This window comes from Centropristis striata, chromosome 4, assembly GCF_030273125.1.
Source record: "Centropristis striata isolate RG_2023a ecotype Rhode Island chromosome 4, C.striata_1.0, whole genome shotgun sequence".
In the NCBI taxonomy this organism is placed as follows: Eukaryota; Metazoa; Chordata; class Actinopteri; order Perciformes; family Serranidae; genus Centropristis; species Centropristis striata.
Genome location: NC_081520.1, coordinates 35,252,255 through 35,272,847, shown reverse-complemented (window position 1 = coordinate 35,272,847; position 20,593 = coordinate 35,252,255). Strand labels below are relative to the sequence as shown.

The window sequence follows — 20,593 nt, the reverse complement described above, 5'->3', positions numbered from 1 at the left end:
AGTTAAGAAAACTGTTCCAGTTAGGTTACGTTTAGCTCTGGCGTTAAAATAATTGATTATTTGGCCATACCAGGTTAATAAACATGCTTAGAGAAAAGTATTCACGGTCGAATAGCGTCACCAGTTTTTACTTTGACACGTCCAACGTTTGTTTCCGGGTGAAGAGGACAGGAAAGAGGTACGACTGTCATTTGATTTGAACTAACATCGCATTGTTTACTCTATATATAGCGTTTAATTTGTCACTACCATAACAGCACAACGACAAGGAACATTTTTACATGTTTTCCCACAAGTAAGGCGACTCGTTATGGCTTTTTAAACCTTTATTTTGATGTGGAAACTGCCTACGTCCCTAGCTTAACCATTAGCATGTTGGCTAACCGGTTAGCATGTGGAGGTTGATGATGTGCACGCATTTGACATCAGATCTTGTTACATACTGACCTACAGACGGTTGTTTTTGTTAAGCATACACGTTATAGTTTTGAGGCAGTCTATACTATTTTAGCATTCGTCTTATTGCCTTGTATAGTATTTTCTCTTTGTATAAAAACAGTTACACAGCGTCGCTTGGTATATTGTTAAGAATCGTTGATAAGGATTTCATGAAAGTCCCGCAGCGGCTGCTATATTCTCTTGAACAGTAGGAGGCGAAACAACAGCAAGAAGGACATTGGGTAAACGAGAGACACCAACTTGTCACTTGTCTGTTTCTTCCTAGACTGCCTGACCTGCTAAAACCTTGATTGACATGGCAGCCAATGGAGCAAGCTGCGAACAGCCACAAAAACGTGCAGGAGCCAAAGACAAACAGAATGGCAAATCTACAGGTTGGTAAACTTAAGCTTTTAAAATGCACAGCAGAGAAGTTGGCACTTAACTCTGGAGCATGGGGCTCCATTTGTGACAAAGTGATGTCACGTGTCGAATGAACATGTGATTTTAAAAAATGATGTATACTTGCTTTGTGAGACTACTGTCTCCTTAACCGTCAACTGTACTTCAGTTGTGACAAAACTATTTTGATAATTTGATTGTCCCAATTGCTCACCTGTGAAAACGTTTGCCTGTGTCAATTCAACTTGAAACTGTAAAGTTAAAGTTGCAAAGTCAGGACAGGGAGAACAAACATTAGGATGACATGCAGAATAAAGCAGTCGAACAACAAGTAGGATGACACATCGGGTCGACTTGTAAACAGTCAAATAACAGGAAGTCCAACAAGACCTCAGAAGTACAGTTTAAAGTTGAATTGACACTGACGCATGTTTCATCAGATAAGCAATCAACATAGATAATGAGAAAGAAAAAATTGTTTTGTCACATCTGAAATGTGCAGTTGACATAGACAGTGTGCATGTGACATAATTTTGACACATCTGGGACCCCATACTCAAGCGTCCCTGTAGAGTTTAACGTGTGTTATCTCAATGACACAGTGAACTATCACCTCATGGTTTGAACAGCCATAAAAAAATATTGATTCATATTTTGTTGCTTTCAGTTTTCATAGAAGTTGGCCTGCTATAGAACCAGAAACAGACTTGCTGGTGTCACATGTATCATGTATTCAGCTTTACCAGTTCAGCAGGATGTAATAATTGATGTAGTTACAAGTATTACAGTATGTGAGGATGATTGCAACTCTGTCTGCTCTACAGACTCTTCGGTAAGAGAGAGGCGACAGAAAGATAAGGAGGAACGCCTATCTCTGGTGGTATGGAGGAGGCCTGTCACCACACTACATTATTTCCTCTTGGAGACCCTTATCAAGCTAAAGGAATGGACGTTTAAGTAAGAAGTTTAACAGGTTTTTCTTGTGTAGCTTTTTCTGTTTGTGCATTCTTGTGACCTTTTGTTGTATTTGTTTTTCATGTGACTCTCTAATGCTCATTAGTTGGTAAAGCAGAAATATCTTATGACCTAAATAATTATATAAAGAAGTAATTTCTCTAAAATATAAGATGAGATCTTTCAGTTTGTATGTTTGGAGCTTGTTTGCTCACTAACATTTTGTTTTCCTGCCCTCCTGTTCAGACTTTGGCAGCGACGAGGCACAGTGTTCTTAGTTTTGGTGTTATGTTCTCTGTTCTCCTTCGCCTACTCCACCGAGGGATCGCACCAACAAGTAAGGCTTGACTGGTTTGTTTTTTTAGTTACGTTAATAATCAACACACAATTGCTCCATCACCAGGCTGTTTAAAGGTTAATGATAAGTCACTCTCTATCCACCTAAAACATTCCTAGAAGAAAGCTTATGCTGGGAGATAATGAGGTGCGCGCTGTTGTCAAGTAACCCTTGATCAGTTGGCCGATAGGTCAGTTTACAAATTCCTCTGTGCAGTGGTCCTTTACAGTTCAGTTAAAGCATCACCAAGCTTCAGTATAGAATTAACACCTTCCTAGATTACTCGCATTTATATCGATGAACTAATGAAAGACTACAACAGGGAAATAGATCTTAAGTTAAATGTATTAATTATGAGTACATTATAACATTAAACAGGCAATGAAATACTCAAACTGTTATTCACAGTAATAAATCATTACACTGTTTTCTTATCTGTTGTATTTTACTTTATCTCCTGAAGTATGTTCAGTACCTTGAGAAGAGATTCCTATGGTGTGCCTACTGGGTAGGCCTTGGGATCCTGTCCTCAGTCGGCCTTGGGACTGGCCTGCACACTTTTCTCCTCTATCTGGTAAGATAACACTTTTTTATGATTTGGCATAATTTTATACACCAGTTAACTTGATTAGTACAGAACACAGACGTACTCACAAACACTGATAAAGATGTGAAACGAGTATCAGGCTTCACTACAGTAAGGAAGTGTTGCAGTCCCAGTAGGGTGCATGACAAAACGTTAAAGAAGGAGAAAAGCCATTTCACTCTGAGGACAATTGTGGCTGTGAAGAAATATTCCAATTCCAAAAATAAAATTTACACACTGAAGCCACCTACTAAGACTTTAATGGAAAATAATAGAATACAATAAAGCTGCATTTGCCACCAGGGTCGAAATTTGTCTTCGACACACCAAAATGAATACATTTTAAAACAAATTTAGCATCTGTTGATTAAATGTACTTTGCAAACAAATGAATACTTGTAAATTTCCAGTTAAACCACATTCATTCCCAGAGGCTCACTGCTAGAGCACATACCACTAATGATGAGTCCTTGTCACAGTGGACCTGAGTTTGAATCCAGCCCAATGTCCCTTTGTTGCATGTCTCCCTCTCTGTCACTGTCAAATAAAGCATGAAAATGCCCCAAAAAAGGATCCTATTAAAGCCCCACATTCATAACTAATCATTTATGTGATGGTAGCCATTACAACAATTACTTATTTCTTGGAATAACTGACTGCTGGCTCACATGCCACTCATATCTCAACAGTCAAAAGGCTGCAAAATGATAATGGTTTTATGGAGAAACTGGTGACAGTCATTATCTGGTCGGTTGAACTCTGCATCAGTCAAGATATTCTTCATGTCTCTACAATATCTAGGCTGCTTTTCAGTTTTTATTTAATTCAGAGTGCACTATTTTCTTCTGTATAAATGATAGAAAACTCATCATTGGATTTCTTCAAAGGCGATGTGTGTCTATCACTGTAGTTGCCAGAAGATGGCGTCATACTCTGTATTCGTTGTTGTCTACTTCTTCAGACTTGTTCCATTTTTGTCACCCCTCACTCCAAGGCTAACTAAATGTAAAGTGTAATTTTTCCCTGACATGCAATCACAGAATGACTGTATGACTGAGTCACCAAAATGTGTATCGTTTTTCTTGGTTGTGGTGAAAAGGAGAACTTAGCAAAATAAAGTGCAACATGGTCCGCTTTAGGCCGATGATGTGGCTTCTGTTCTGTAGAGCTTGTGCAGATGTGGACCAGCTGAGTCAGCTGTTTCCATCGTAATGAAATAATGGGAAAAGATGTAATTGTGACCTTCCTGTTTTTCACAGATGATGTGCACTTCTTCCATGAATGCTTCACAGCTCACTATATGTTTGTGTAGTTTCACCGTCTTCAAATATCTAGTAGTTCAATTACTTTACATATGCTGTCCAACAATAATGCAATGGCAGTGGTACCTCATACTGCATATTTTATGTGTGAATACTTGTTCTCTGAGGATCATATACTGAGAAGTCTGACCTCATCCTCTGAGTGAGGGAGGTGTCTTTCTATGAGTCGGCACCGTCCTCTCCCCCATATGGAACAACCTGGCATCTGTTACACATTTTCTCATCTATTTTTTTACAATTACTGGCTTTTACGTTTGGAGAATATTTTAAAGGTCCCATGCTGTAAAAGACCGCACATATTCAGAAATCATGCCTTTTTAAACAAGTCATCAGGACCCCTGTAAGGTTGTGAGGTCACAAGAATACTATATATGGGTATAAAATGCCCCTTCAGTGTGAAGACCTGAAAACACTGACCAATCAGAACAAACTGGGATTTTTGGGAAGGAGGCTTAAAGAGACAGTCGTTACAATGTAGTGTTTCAGACAGAGGGTGAATCCTGGTATATATTCAAACACACCGTATGAGAAAAATGTTTTTTGAGCATTAAAGCATGTAAACATTTTCCTGTGGAAATCATGGATCTAAAAAGTGGCATAATATAACCCTTTTAAATAACTTCTTCCCGTTGTGTACAATAAGCATTTGATGGCCTTTGAAGTTAGTTATCAGGTCGAGTTTCACTACAATATTATACACTTGGAAATTGTAATTGAAAATTATTATCAGAAGCATTGCAGACAATAAAATGAAAACCAATGTTCCCACAATTTTAGCGTCTCCTTCCCTCATGTTGCAGCAGAGAAGTCTTGTGTTTAGACACTTGGGCAAATCCACTATTTCGAAATTCAGGAAAATCACAATATGTCTCATTTTTGTGGGGATCATTTATTGAGGAAAGATAATACTTGTTTCAACAGTATGTTCAAGGGGTTGTGGTTGTGGGGTAATGCTCTTAGAGAGGTTGAGGACTCTGAGTAAAACCTGTTGCAAAAGAGGTTCAGCTTACTTGTCTTTTGCTTTTCTTCGGGTTAAGACAAAAACTAAATTAATATACATTTTTGATGGCTTCTGAAAAAGCAGCGAGATGTCAAGCCAACGAGAATTAGCATCAGGCTCACAACACTCTGTGTGATGCAGGACGCAAGTCACCGCCCCCGCGTGAAATACCAATTTTTAGGGATTCCCCATTTTAAATCCCTCCCTATCCCATGCCAGAAAGGAATGTTTCTGAATTGGAAGATTCATATGCATACTGTTAATCCAGGGTGTGGGTGCTGAGGAAAAGGCATACCTCTCTGATGAGAATGGTGTTGTCCATACAAAACTTGATACACATGGAGTGACACAGTCTGTCAAGCTGCCAAAGTGCCGGTGTGACTCTCACTGCACACCCTGTACCCCTACTCACTAAAATTAAGTGTGTGTTAACTGACCACTCAGTGTTGATGTCAGCCATAGACAGGAAAGCCCCGGTGTGGATTTTGAAGGAAAAAACACATTTCCCACCTGCAGACTTGCACTGAATTTGCCTCAAGCCTGGAGCATTAACAGATAGCCCCATGGAGAGGGTGAGATCATCCTGCTCATGGGAAAGGGGATTCACTCAGCAGTATGATCTTATGATTCATCATGATGTTTTGCCGTGCATCTAAGTACTGGATTCTAGTCATAATATTGTGGCTGAAATAACAGAAAATACACATGTTGCTTTTACTTGTTTAATTGATTAGATCACCGTTTGATTAAAGCCTCTTTCTGATGTCCTACATGTTATGATGGGAGCTAAAGATGATTACTTTGATCCACCGTCAATTTAGATCAGGGTATCTGGATTATTACTGTCTAGTGCTATGAGATTATTAGATTAATCCTAATTTTGGTCACCGCATGCCACAATATGTGCTGCGGTTGTTCATTATCCCTGAAGGGGAAAAATCTTTACATTTTTGGTGACACACAAGAACCACACCCAAGAATTTTCCTTTTGCAACATCTTAAGGTCAAAATGTCAAAGCAGATTGCTGTGAAACTCATTCATGCTGCTAAAGGGATAATCCTGTAGCGTCACCTTCCCAATAACCTTCACAAATTTAGTCCAATTACTTGTAAGAACACAACAATTGTTAGTATGCTGTTTATTAAATCCAACACACAGTGTTGTTGGTTTTAATGAACATTGCCGTTTCAGAGGACCACTAGCAGTGCTTTTGCCAAGTTGTCTTGTTCTTAAACACAATTTTGATTCATTCATTATCCGTAACAGCTAATCTGAACTCAGGTCGCCGAAAAAGATTTTTATCAATATTATTTTTGTTTGATGGGTACTTCGTGAAATCCATGGTTACCCTGCAAAGGAGTGGCTTGTTTGCCTTGTTTTGGAAGAGTTAAGTGAACAAAGAAGTTCACTGCAGGGCCAATGTATTGTCTGTCTGATGAGTATCCAAATTTAGTTTCAGAGTTTGACTCACTGCTGAGTCTTTTCTCGTCAAAACTGACTTGTCGTGTCATCAAGAAATGGCGTTAAATGGAAACTGTGTTGTGTAAATTAAAAAAGCCTCCTGTATGCTCACACTCAGTGAAATGTGGAGTTACTATGGGCGAGCAGATGCAGTCAACACAGACTAATTGCGTGCTGTCCATCTACTGTCAGTGTTGTCTGTATCAACCTAAGAAGGCATAATGGAGTAGCTGTGTTGTAGTCACAAGTGGGCCAACTGTTATTGAGACCAGGTGGCTCAGCCTAACCGGACGCCTCTTTACAATGATGCATGATGAGAAGAAGCCTACCTGTCGGAGAGACTGTGACTCAGCAGCTGTTGGTGTGTGTCTGTACCTGTGGGCAGATGAGTCTGTTACCACATGAGCTCTGTTTAATCATGCAACATCAGACTAAATCTAACAAACACTTTTGTAGTGCTGTGCAATATAATTATACATCATTGTTTAAGGTTTAACACTTACTAAATACTTATAAACTTGTCTACTATTTACTTGTGTCAGCATTTATTGTATGTACGTCAGCAGCATTGGCAGTAATGGTTTTCCCTCATTGTGTTTTCTGAGACTTTAAATAATTATAATGATGAATGATTATACACCCAGTTGTTTAAAACCCAGTCTAATACAACAAACCTGCCTAAACTGGAATGCTGGAATAAATGGTGACATGTTGCCTCCAATATTTAAACCTTTATCTATTTAAAATGCGTTCTGCTATTAACAATATTCAACAAGACTACATTACAATTGAAATACAAAACCGTGTAAAATATATTTTTACCCATGATCGTTATAGATTGAGTGTGTATTATGTATGTAACCCTTTGCTCAGCTCCACCAAGTTACAGTCTTTGCCACATTTACAAAGTGGGCACATGTCCCACAGTGTGGGTGCCACACATTGGACAAACGGATTGCATGTGCCTGTTTTCAGTTAATTTTATCCTATCTGTCTGTCTCTCCTCTCTCAGGGTCCTCACATAGCATCAGTAACCCTGGCAGCATACGAGTGCGGCTCCACGGACTTCCCGGAGCCTCCGTACCCAGACCAGATTGTCTGCCCCCAAGGTGGAGGGCTGGAGGGAAGCATCTCCCTCTTCTCAATCATGTCAAAGGTCCGCCTGGAGGCCTGCATGTGGGTGAGTCGTAGTTTGAATAAAATGCACACAGTGATCCAAAGAATGTTTGGCAGTACCAGCAGTGGGTGGTATTGCGAAAGCTGGAAACTCGTCCAAGAATAGGGAGTCCCTCACTTCAACACGCGTATGCCAGGACAGAAATGTTATGATGGTGAATAGGGTACAACATTTATCTTCTAATGGATATCACCATGAAACTTTCCAAGTCTATTACTTAACATCAAGATAATTCTTGTTTGAGTTACAAGTTTTCTTAAATTATAAGTTTTGTATGAATAAACTCCTCTGTGAAAACCTTTAGAATATATATAAGAATGAAACTGGAAAGTTTGGTGTATGTAAGTGCTACTGAAATTGAGATTACATGCACATGTATACATGTATGAGAAAAAAAGCTTCAAGTCATGTCTTAAAATTCAATACATTTCACAAGACCCTACGGGTAAACTTATAGATGTCACCATAAAACGTCCCCACTTCATTTATGCATGCCAGACATTTATAAGTTCATGGTGGTGTTAACAGCTGCCTGTGTGTGAATGTGGTAAATGGATAAGCAAATGCTGACATGGAACATTTCAAACTGTGCTGATGTAGGGGGCCGGCACTGCCATCGGAGAGCTGCCTCCATATTTCATGGCCAGAGCGGCTCGTCAGTCAGGAGCTGATCCAGACGACGAAGACTACGAGGAGTTTGAGGAGATGCTGGAACAGGCCCAGAGCGCTCAGGTCAGAGCTGCACACACATCGATATCTGCTATTAGAACAATTGGCTTGGTCATTTCCAATATTTACTCATTCTTTAGTAAGCCATACACATGGGCACAGAAATACAAAGGAGATTTTTTATAAAAATGTGAGAAACAATACCCACCTCAGATGTGCTTTTCATTTGATTTGAAGTGGAAAAAGTAACACCTTAACATGCGGTGCATCAATTTTCCTTTTATTCAGTTTAAGAATAAGAAGAAAACTGAATAGGTTACATATTCTTTACCCCCGAAACATGTCCCAGTTTACAGGAAAGGTAGCCAAGACTTGACCTCCTACCTAGCATTAAAAACACAGCAACAACAGGGAATGTTGACACCGCTATCCCTCTATAATATCACAGGTGTTTACACTTCACCAACCCACCAAATATGATACGATCATATCTGATTTGATCTCATCTTTATAATGCACAACTGACCCTGGAGCCACTGTCCAGTGATTGGTCCTTAAGTGCCATGTGACTTCAGTGAAGCTCCTCCTTCTTATACTTCCAGTAAATCTGTCTCTTCGTGGGTGAGTCACCCTGAGCACAGCTCCCCCTTTAATCATCCCTCGGGCTCGCTCACTCTGCTGCCCTCCCTCCCTCCTCGCCTCCCTCGTTCTCTCTTTTCACCAGCCTCTAATTTGAATGACAGACAGTTCTGTCAGGAACCAAGCTCACATGACTGGACTCGGCTGAGATCAGATGCTGAGTCAGCTGCAGCAACAGAAATCAAAGAAACCGTGTATATTGTCTCCGTGACCTATTCTCACTTCACTTGTTCTCAGCTGAAAAGGCTAAAGAGGCCAAGCTTGCATCACATGTCTTTTATCATGGGAATGTATTCAGGATGTATCCACATGTGCCTTTGTCATAGGTTTTCTAAGCAACAATCCCACAGACGAGTCAGATGCACTTATTAAGACTTGAGGAACACAATGTTCACGGGAATGATTGTCACACAAAATATATTTAAAGAGAAGTACATGACTTATAGGTGTGAGTTGTCAAAATAAACCAACAGAGGAAGACCAACAGAATTTCAGTAGACAAAAAGTGAGCATTTACATTACTAATAGATTTATTTCTTGCTTTGTTTTCTTCAAATAATTAGAAATTAGCTATACTAACGATTATTTAATTTTAGTGCCATAGACCAGCAATTCCCAACCAGAGGTACATGTACCCCAGAGGGTAATTCTGCTGTTGCCAGGGGATACGTGGAAAGATTCTGGAGCAAAAATAGAAAATATAATTTTATTGAAACAATATTATCAGTTACACCTGAATTCAAACGTTTAAAAGGTTAGATAAAATAAATGATTGATAAAAGTAACAACTAAACAGTTATGATAGTTAAAAGTAATGGATAAATGGTTGAAATAGTTCACTAAAGGAAATAAACGGTTAAATAGCAACAAGTAATTGATATATAGTTAAAATAATACGCTTAAAGTAATTGCCAAAGGGTGCACCACTCAGTCCACTCCAAGTAGTAGTATAGGTAGTCGTAGTAGTGCTGACCAAACAGACCTAAATATTAAAACAATATCCACTTTTATATAAAGGATGGTTTTATATTTTATGGACATTGATGGAGGGCTATGTGAACTCCTTTGGCAGGGCTGTGGAGGAAACTCAGACAAAAAAGCTTAGACTAAAATGACTTGAAAGGAAACAAATGTGAAAATAACTAATCAAAATGTGTCACTTCTAAACCCCAATGCTTCATCTTCAAGGGCTTTTTTTGATGTGGAAAGCAAAATTCCAAATTTAAAAATTCGGCACCACAAATATTGACTTTAAAATGATGTGACACAATTAAAGAATGAGTCATTTTAAAGATAAAAACTGATAGGAATTTCGATTGAGGAGGCAGAGACTGCTGAAATTTGAATTGCTTCCAAAATTGACATTGATGAGATGCCAGATTTTCCCAACTGCCTCTTAATCACCCTCCTGCATCGTCTGTAATCCTCACCATGTAACCACAGACTTCTCTCCCCCACTGGGGTGGAGGTGGGATCAAAAGATCCTCTGCATTTTATACCGCACAGTTTCAGCTGTAATGCCACCAAATTCACCAAACCAAAAAATAAAAAATCTTACAGTGCTCAGAAATAGCAGGTATTCTGCCACAGTGCTATCAAAAAGGCTCTTGTTTCTCATAATAACATTGCAGACAAGACTTTTGTTTGCTTGAAAACCACACATGTGCAATAAGTAGTACAGCATGGTTATTTGAGGAAAGGGTGATATGTATTTAGAGATGCCTGTGCATTTAAAAAAAGATGGTATTGCAGTGTGGTGGAACAAGTTTTACAAACCATGGGCCAAGAAAGACACATTTAACATTTTAACTGAATCTATTTTTTAACCTGTTCATGTGTGACAGTAGTAATGTGTGTTTATTTATTTATTGTTTGATCTCCTTGCAGGACTTTGTAACAAGAGCAAAACTGGGAGTTCAGCATATGGTGCAGAAAGTGGGATTCTTTGGGATCTTGGCTTGTGCCTCTGTAAGTGGAAATCTATTGGAAGTTGTATACAATGGCCCTGCAATTTTTACACATGCAAGATAGGGCTGGGCGATATGGACCAATAGTCATATCACGATATATTTAGGCTGAACAATCGAAATATGATGTATATCCTGATATTTTTATCACAAAATGAGAGCAAATGTTCTGTCATAGTTAAATATGACATGTCACAAATAGTTTTATTGAAACCGTTTATTTAAGTGAACATAAAATCAAAGATCCATAAAGTGCACATTTAAATAAATATCTTAAATAAAAATAGCCTATGAAATAAAATTGGCCAACCTTTTTCTGAAATAAATATATTTATATGAGAAAAGAATAGCGAACATTGCAAAAGAAGTAAATATGCCAAACCCTAGTAAGGGCAGCATTTATATATAAAGAAAGAAAAAAAAAATGAGTATATATGGGATATGGTCTAATTCCATATCACATTTAAAAATATATCGATATATTTTATATCAATATATCACCCGGCCTAATGCATGATCAAAGTTTCATGTTGCATTTGAGATGTTTTCCCGCATTTCAACAAACATTTGTCACTGTAAAAAAAAAAAAAAAAAAAAAAAAGAATCTGTAGCCTGACATCTGTAATAAGGATCATTTTATAAGATGTTAATCAGTGATATTGTGTGTGTCTGTGTGTCTCAGATCCCCAATCCTCTCTTTGACCTGGCTGGAATAACTTGCGGCCATTTCATGGTTCCCTTCTGGACCTTCTTTGGAGCAACTCTAATCGGGAAAGCCATCATTAAGATGCATATACAGGTTGGTGGCTCAACTGAAAGCTTGATCAGATGTGGTTGGAAACAGACAAAGGAACTCAAAATACACCAGGTGTTTCCATTTAAGCATAAAGCATACACTCGCATAGCATTTTGGCTGAGAATATGACTCATCTTTTGTTTCATGTCATCACTATTCTCTCTCCATATTGTAATAAAGCATGTCAAAAAATCCACTCGTACGAAGAAAAAGGGTATGTGCTGCTGACTGATTCACAACCTCAAAACGTGTGGGAGATCTTAGCTGAAACCTAGAGCTGAGATCATGAGTTGGTGGCTGTGAGAAACTCCTAATTGTGCACTTCTGGTTAACTCTTTGTGACAGTGCTCTGGTCCTTTGGGGATTCCATATTCTGGTTTTAGCTTTGGGATACAGCCAGGCCATATAAACAGGCTCCAGATGAAAGGAGGGTCGCTCTAAAGAAGTCTTTAACAAGAGTTTGGATTTTTTTTTATCCATTAGATCAAAAAAACATTTTAATTACGGAGTTTATTGTTGAGTCTGCCACACCAGTGACTAATATTAGCCTATACTAAGAGAGTCTGTCTGCGGGTGAGTCGCTTCGTGTCCGAACAAACTAAACCTATCCATCTCATGGTGGTACCAGCCAGTGATCTCACTCTGAGGCCCTTCAGACAAAGGAAGCTATGGGGGCTATGGAGGATGTAGAATGGACATGGGAGAAGGAAATTGAGCAGACGGTTAAAGGCTACAGGAGGTCTCTTTGTATTATGTTTTTTTCGTTCTTTCTTTCTTTTACCTTGAAGCTCCTGGGCATCACGTGTCATATCCTGTCTGATTTTGTCCAGGGGGCCATGTGTCATGCTGTTTAAAGCTGATCAGTTTCAGGACCGGAGAAGGAATATTGTGGTTTTTGCCCCCCCCCCACATTGGCGCTTTGCAAACCACACAAAGCCCCTCTCAGCCCAAAATTTAGCTTACTGCCAGGTTTGAGTTTTGTAATTATTCTGTGGACAGTGACAGATGTGGCCTCAATTTCCCCACAGCTGTGCCGCTAAAATTAAACTTAAAACCATAAATATAGTGCATGTCTATCTATCAATATGTTTGTCATTTATGTTTCTTAGTCACTTTGGTTTTTTAAATTATGTGTTTCTTTCTACATTTTTTTTCTTGTGTTCTGTATAACAATTAAACTCAATAAAAATATACATAATTGAATTTATAAAGAACTGATCTACCGTCATGCAAAATAATATTAGACCACCCGTGTTTTCTCTTTGCTTTCTTGTTCATTTTAATGCCTGGTCCAACTAAAGGTAGATTTGTTTAGAAAAATATAATGATAACAACAAAAATAGCTCATAAGAGTTTAATTTAAAAGCTGATGTCTAGAAATTTTCCATGGTTTTCTTGATAATGATTTTGGTTATTATCAAGAAAACCATGGAAAACGACTGCTAAAAAAACTGCATGGGTTAAATCCTGAAAATGGAAATTGTCTTTGTATTTAAATACAATTTATCATGTACTTCTATCATGTATGCAAGAAAACAATGGTCTAATCATTTATTCCATGACTATGTGTATTTGCATATAATCAGAAAGAATATTAATGATTTCTCTCTTGTTTTTCTACAGAAACTGTTTGTTATCATTACCTTCAGCAAGCACATAGTGGAGCAAATGGTGTCACTCATTGGGTAAGTGTGTGTTGTGTGTGTGTGTGTGTGTGTGTGAGAAAAACCGCATTCATCAGGTACTTTGTGGAGTCATTGTCTTTCCCCTGGTTTTGTGGCAATGCATTTTAAAACATTTTCAGATGCATTTTGACCACTGATTGGAGATCCTGTGCGAATAAATGCTTTCACTGCGGGGGTGTACGTGCTTGCATTTTGCATTCTTCCACACAAAGGTCCCCCCCCTCGCCCCACGTGCGATCCATTTCTGCAGCATTGGTGGTCAGGCATGTGAGATCCCATCCGAACATGTTGATCTGACTCACCGACTTCAGCTCTGACTGAAACATTTGCCTTAGTGAGGCGGGAAACACAATTGTAGACAAAGAAAAAAAAAATCTTTCTATGACTGTTCATTTCAAGATTAGGCTATTAGAAATTTAAATTTAGAAAGTTAGAAAAATTAGAAATTAGAAATATTTTCAAATAGAAAATAGATAGTAATTGTAAGTCAAGTTGATAACTTTCATTAGTAAAACTGTTAAGAAAACCAGCAAAGAGTTCTTAATGTTAATTGCCTCATTTTTTTTTACCTATTTGATGATAAATGTCCACTTGCATAAATTTCTTTGTTTTATTTTCTGTAACCAAACCGCTCTTTCTTGCGTCTTGTTTTCATTCCCTGTTTTGTCTTGTTTAAACTATTGTACGGTGTCCTTGAGTGTTAGAAAGGCCCTTATAAATCCAATGTATTATTATTATTATTATTATTAATATCCAGATAGTGACTTTGACCTTATTTAGACCTGAATCTGACCTGTGGTCATCGAAAGCCCCTTTTTTATTTTGAATCTGTTCCTTCTTTCCCATGAAATTCAGATTGGTCCCTGTGACTCGCTATGATGTGTGATTCAGTGCTGATACAGGATGTTTTTTTGGCACTTGCTGTGTGTATATCTGTGTGTGCCTGCATGTAAAATGAGAGAGATAACGAGTGAGTCAGTCGAAACTAGTTAGGTTTATTTGAAATCAGCAATTACCCACTTCCCTTTTGCAGTTTGTGTTGTCAGTTTTTTTGTTTAGTCTAGTCTAGACAACATGTTTATGTCCTAACCTGGGGCATGGTTGAATATATGTGTCTACAGCCTGCAGTATATTTTTCTTTTCATTGTAATGATGAGTTTGCCATCATGTTAAGATTTCCGTGTACTGTCGCTGACCAACTGGTAAAACTATAACACCAATGACTCTTTAGGATATGAATTAGTAAAATGGTCTCCATTATAATTGGCCCCCTGGTGAGCTTATCCACACTGCCAAATAAGGACATGAGCACGCCCTGATTAGATATCTTTCCACCCGAGAAGGCAGTGATGGTGGTAAAGGTGATGACATCATGTCGACTCACTTCCTGGTTGAAGGGGCTGACACAGGCTCCTATAGAGAGCTGAGAGTATAAAAGCAGGGCTGAAGGGTTTCTGCTTCATTCCTCTCTGCTGTCTGCTCCTGCTCACAGTACTGAGTAGCTCCAGGATGGGGCCCCATGTGTCGGATGGGGCCCTCAGCAGCTGTTGCAAGGATGCCGGTTGACTGGTGGATCAGTGAGGACCTGTGGTAGTGTTCAGGGAGAGAGAAGACTTCATGAGCTGCTCTTTGAGGCTCTAGTAGGGAATATGTGTTCAGGGTTTAAAGCTTCAGTTTTGGCCTGCATGACAGAGCAAAGGGACTTAAAGGGTAAGTGAATTAATCTTCTTTCTTTTTGTTTCTTGTGTCTCTTTTCTGTGGCATTCTGTGTGGATCTATGCTGCGGCTGTGCTGTCAGGTCTGTGCCCAAAGTGGGACCATCACTCCAGAAGCCCTTCAGTCAGTACCTGGAAGCACAGAGGAACAAGCTGCACCATGCTGGGGGGAGTGCACCAGCGGTAAGAGCTCTACTTTATTTGACCATGCATCACTTTTAAGTGATATATCACCAAAATATTTGGGTTTTATTTAAACTTAAAAAAATATATATTTAAGCTTTTTGTCATGCTCAAACAGACAAAATTTCAGCATCATCAGAGTTGGGAGCTTGTTTTAGTATAGCCCAGCTGATGCTTGATTGGCTTTTATGGGAGTTTAGAAAGTCTGATACAAATACACTGAACCTTTTTTAAACATTATCGCTTAACAGAATATTTTAAGGAGCCTTAAATTTGGTGATTAAAGACTTGTGACAAAAATATGCACTGATTGTGTCGATTTACAGTTTAAAAATTTCAGTGCTCTCTGGTGGACAAAATATGTAACTCAGAAATTACCTTTTTTTTAATTAACTAAATATATCGTTGGCATTTTTGTACTGTAATTTAGATCATTGCAAAATTTCATTATCGATTAATCAGATTATAACTTGTACAATGTCAGAAAATAGTGAAAAATATCCATTCCAGTTCATGTTCCCATTTCTTGTTTTGTCAGTCCAAAACCCAAAGATGTTCAGTGTACAATGATACAAAGAAAAAATCAGGAAATCTCCATACTTGAAAGGCTGAAAACAGCATTTTTGCTTTAACAATTAAACAATTCTCAAAACAGTTGATTTATTTTCAGTCATTTGACTAATACATTTGTCAGCTGATCGTTGTAGTATTGCTGTACATTTTTCTTGCTTATCACTTATTCTAACAAAGTAAAAAAAAATTAAAAAGATGCCAATAAGTATATTTAGCTCTATGGTTTTGTATCCATCAGTCCTTGGCTGCTGTAAAAAAATTATATGGGTTAAATCCTAAAATAAAATGGGAATTGTTAGTCTTTATATTTAAATACCATTTTATCATATACTTCTGTCATGTATGCAGGAGGCCAACAATATTCCTTATATACTGTAGTCCATGAGCAAAAACAGTTAAAATCACTGAGATTGAGTTTTCCCTTGAGTCCACAATAAAAGTACATTATTAAAGAAACTTTAGAAGTTTAAGTTATCTTATTGAAACAATCTTAACAGCAGTTTTTTGTGCAGCCCAGTAAACAGCATTGTTGAGAAAAAATATTTAAATATAGATGTTTTTTTGCAAATGAACTCTGCATTTGATCATACCTGCAGCAATAGCAACAGCAATATTACAATATGCTTCCATAATGGTTTCCAGGACGAGAACTGGCTGTCGTGGGTGTTTGAGAAGGTGGTGCTGGTCATGGTCTGCTACTTTGTCACTTCCATCGTCAACTCCATGGCTCAGAGCTACGCCAAGCGCCTGCAGCAGCAGAGGCACTCGGAGGAGAAAACCAAGTGATGACGAGACAGAGCGGTACAAACATCCAAGTGACTGTGTTTCTGCTGCTGCGGCCGACAGCCCTCCACTCGGCCACAGCCACTCACGACTTAACAACAAACCTCACCCGCATCCATTCTCAGAGGCTGACCACTCAAAAAACCAGGCACTATTTGTTGGTGTGTGTGCGCGCTTTTGAGGATGTATGTGCTGTTTACTGTTTGTCCCTCTTCAGGTTTTGTAGTTCTTCCTCTCATCTCACTCTTGTGTAGGCGTGTAGTGCGATTGGTTCTATTGCTGATCTTAACATGTTACTTAAACAAACCCATTCATCGACCTCAGAAGTAAAGCAGCGGTTTGGTGGATACTGCTGTGTACGTGCAGTGGCCATCAGATGCTATGCCTTATGCAAGACGGGAAGGTCTGACTTCCTTTGAATATAGTTCTTGACTTAATAACTTGATTTTTATTTAATTTTGTAACATTTACGTATGGATGGATCTTGACTTGTTTGTACAGTGTGCTGCCGAGGTAACTGCTATGGATGGTTTTTCTTTTCAGGGTTTAATTTCCCTCATGTTTGTCCTGTTAAACCGTAAGACCAACTTATCTTTTTTTTGTCTCTGGAATCGTCCGTTTAAAATGGTGAAAAAAAGCAATATCAACTTAGAACAGTGTGGTATTGATGGTTTGCACATTGTGTAAATATCTTAATATCTTTTTGACAGTATGCGCAGATGTATTTCTATTCTAATGGTCTGTGTGGACATGAGTTAACTCAAACCAAAACAAAAAAAGAAAAGAAAAGGTGATATCATTTGTAAAGTGACATTGTACTCTCAGCTAACTAGTCCCATTTCTATTCTGTACATTTAGGTCTAACCTTTGATCAGATCATACATAAAAAATGTAAATCATGGCAACTGTTTCCAAGTCTGAGTCTTTTATTTTTTTGTATTCTGTAGATGAAGATTAACCTTTTTAAATGTCCATCCTGATAAAAGCTATAACGTGATATTGTGTATCCATGACAGAGCTAATGCTTAATTTCTCCTGAAAATGATCATCTTTAAGGTAAGTTAACAGTCCAGCATCGGTTCTTCTTGTGCCGATTCAGAGTTTTTTATGTGACTAACTTCCTGACTCCTAAATCGAAGTCCTGCCTGAAACGCACTCGACAGATTCTGATCTACTCCAGCATCAGGATGAAATCCACTTCCACATTCTCAGTCGTGAACTGGTTGACACCACTTTCCCACCCCGTCAGCTAGCTTATCAGACTGGTGTTGGCTGTTAAATTGGCACGGCAACAACAGTCTGTAAGCTGGCTGAAGCTGTGGGCCTTCAGCATGACTCTGGTGCCACTTGGCTGATGCCCAAAATGCACCTCAGCTGGTCCATTTGTGGATACAACCACTTGTATTTACTAACACTGTGAGTCAGTCATCCCACTGATGGAAATACTATTATGAAAATATATGAACAATAAAGTGGTTGAAAAGCTTACTGATCTTGTCACTTTTCTTTTATTTCCATTTCTAATTGCTGAACTTCAGTGTGGGGAAGATACAAAGCACATTTACTGGAGAACTTTTAGGATTTCCATTTTTCTGTTACTTTATACTTCACCATTTGTCGGAGGCAAATATTGTATATTTTTTACATTAATGTGAACTTTATTTACTTTCCAGATTTGGATTAATAATACAGAAGTTAATCAAACTTGTGATATTACTTTATTGATCCCCAAGAATATTCACAAGCTACCCAGCAGTATATAAAGTAACAAATATACATTAAATAATTATATATATATATATATATATACACACATTTACACATTCTGAAACAGGCCATTTTGGGTACTAATTTTGGTACTTTTAAGTATACTTTAATGCCAACTGTTCTTTTACTGAAGAAAAGTTAAGTAAGTTTCTACAGTGTAGTCTTACTACTTTTATTTAAAGGATCTGACTTGTTCCACCACTGCTGGACACATGATTTATTATACCTTCACATTTAAAAACAAAAATAGCTATAGTTAGACTCACCACAGGGTCCATTTTGGAGCTTTCACTCACGACACATGATCTCCCTCAGCAGATGGACATGTAATTTTAACTTTTTTAAATAAAAAACATCAGAAAGGTCCCATATAATGGTATTCTCTTATCCACATACAGTCCGAAGGCCAGGTTGTGCATGTTTTCTAGCGCAGTTGTTTGTAGCTGGAGATGACTTGCTCCAGAGACGTGAAGCTGTCTAGAAAGTCCTCCTCTGAGATCCCAAATTTAATGTACTGATGAATGTAGGCCCTGTCGCAGAGGAAAGGTAAAGATACATTTAATCCACAAACAAAAAATTAAAAATCTGGTCTCCAAACTGTCCAGGGTTTAATCTGAATCAGAATCATCTTTATTGGCCAGGTATGTGTGCACATACTAGGAGTTTGACTCCGGTTTGTCTCTCTCCTACAGAAATACAAATATTAAATATTAAAAATACTATTATAAACAATATGTACAAGGTCAGGTTGGTGAAAATATGCACAGGTAGTGCAATGGAAGAAATAAATAGTTATGAAGTATGTTTTTACAGGCACAGTGGTGCTGAGGGTTACTGTCTGTTCTGTTTCTCTTTGACTGTTTAGGGGGTTTAATGTAAAAAAGAAATTGAGTGGGATCATAAACAGATAAGACATTTCTAGGAAGTCATTCATACAGATTTACTTGCCAGTTTGAACACTGATTTACTACTAGACCCATAGTATTAGATATGTATTAGATATACTGATTTAGTTGTGAATTTGGCATGAACTAACATCTGTTTCTTTTAAACATAATGTTATTTATCCAGTCATTTGGGACTCAAGCACATGATTTATAATAATCATGTTTGTTTGCTGAACTGTGAATAGTTCTTTTCATTTAATTTCCTGACAAAACAGCTGTGTTTAATTGAAGTGTAAAAACAGTTTGCATGAATAACCATGTTGTCAAACAAAAAGAAAGAAAAAAGTAATAGTCAGCTTTTCCTAAAAGTGATATTTAAGCATTCCTCTGAGAAACAGTGCTGACTCACCTCGATGCAAACATATTCCAGGCTTTTCCCACCATGTGATCCAGAGGTCTGAGCAGAGCCTGGCTGTTACTGACCAGCGTAACGCATTTTTCATACTTGTTAAAAGGCACTGGGGATTTCCACGAGTTGAAAGCTTCTTGTGATGAGAGCCAGGAGGTGTACAGGGCCGGGTCCTCAAAGCTACCTGTGGACAGGACGTGATTCACACCCCTTGAGTTAAAATATGAAGAACTGAAAGCTGATGGTACATTTTCTGTTTGGGGAGTCCACTTAGTCTGAAATAAAATCACTACATTTTAACCCGTCCTCTGACCTGTCTCTGCGCTGTAGACATCTTTCCCTCTCAGTATGAGCAGGTTGGCCAGAGACGTATTAAAGCTGGTTCTGGTCCGCTCAGAGCCTGCCGGGGGAGGACGCACCTGCCAGTCTATACCTGCACAAGCAACAAGAATCCTCAGAAGTGTTTCATGATTTCATTTTTAACTAGGGTTGCAAAATTGTGGGAATTTTCAATGTTAAACGGGAATTTATGGGAATAAACCGGGAATTCACAAAATTGAAGGTTGGCCCTTAACTTAAAAGATCCTTCGCTCCTACAGCCACCAGGCTGTCTCATTCTTCCAGAGATTCTATCTGAATTTCCCCTTGGGGATAAATAAAGTCATTTTGATTTTGATTTGATTTTGATTTAAATATAGTTGGGGATAATACATTTTTGCATAATCTAGACTAAAACAACCAGATTTCATGCAAGTACACTTGAATTTCTATCGTGTTTCTCAATCACATGCACAAAGCACACTTAAATGGGACTTTTTTGGAGGGAGAGGGGCTGGTTTCTG

At 38.3% G+C, this 20,593-nt stretch overlaps 2 protein-coding genes across 5 annotated transcripts in view; one reads left to right on the top strand and one right to left on the bottom strand.

The window, feature by feature from the left end:
• Window positions 1-29: 29 nt before the first annotated feature.
• On the top strand, window positions 30-17,589 carry vmp1 (vacuole membrane protein 1). 2 transcript variants are annotated; one of them, XM_059330787.1, is made up of 12 exons: window positions 30-178; window positions 725-833; window positions 1,665-1,797; window positions 2,041-2,131; window positions 2,595-2,705; window positions 7,514-7,681; window positions 8,279-8,410; window positions 10,874-10,954; window positions 11,636-11,752; window positions 13,373-13,434; window positions 15,233-15,332; window positions 16,548-17,589. In XM_059330787.1, the coding sequence occupies exons 2-12, from the start codon at window positions 755-757 to the stop codon at window positions 16,689-16,691; spliced, it is 1,218 nt and encodes a 405-aa protein (XP_059186770.1). In that variant the 5' UTR covers window positions 30-178; window positions 725-754; the 3' UTR covers window positions 16,692-17,589. The 2 variants fall into 2 exon arrangements, with proteins under 2 accessions (XP_059186770.1, XP_059186769.1); XM_059330786.1 differs by having other exon boundaries at window positions 168-295.
• A 615-nt stretch (window positions 17,590-18,204) lies between these two features.
• The window catches only part of tubd1 (tubulin, delta 1), a 10,320-nt gene continuing 7,931 nt past the window's right edge, over window positions 18,205-20,593 (bottom strand). Inside the window, exons 6-8 of one of the 3 annotated variants that reach the window (XM_059330793.1) lie at window positions 20,065-20,184; window positions 19,752-19,935; window positions 18,205-18,985 (exon numbers count right to left, since the gene is read on the bottom strand). In XM_059330793.1, the coding sequence (XP_059186776.1) occupies window positions 18,880-18,985; window positions 19,752-19,935; window positions 20,065-20,184 (410 nt within the window). In that variant the 3' untranslated portion in view covers window positions 18,205-18,879. Of the gene's footprint in view, window positions 18,989-19,751; window positions 19,936-20,054; window positions 20,185-20,593 lie in introns of all 3 variants that reach the window. The other 2 variants (XM_059330791.1, XM_059330792.1) reach the window with 2 other exon arrangements.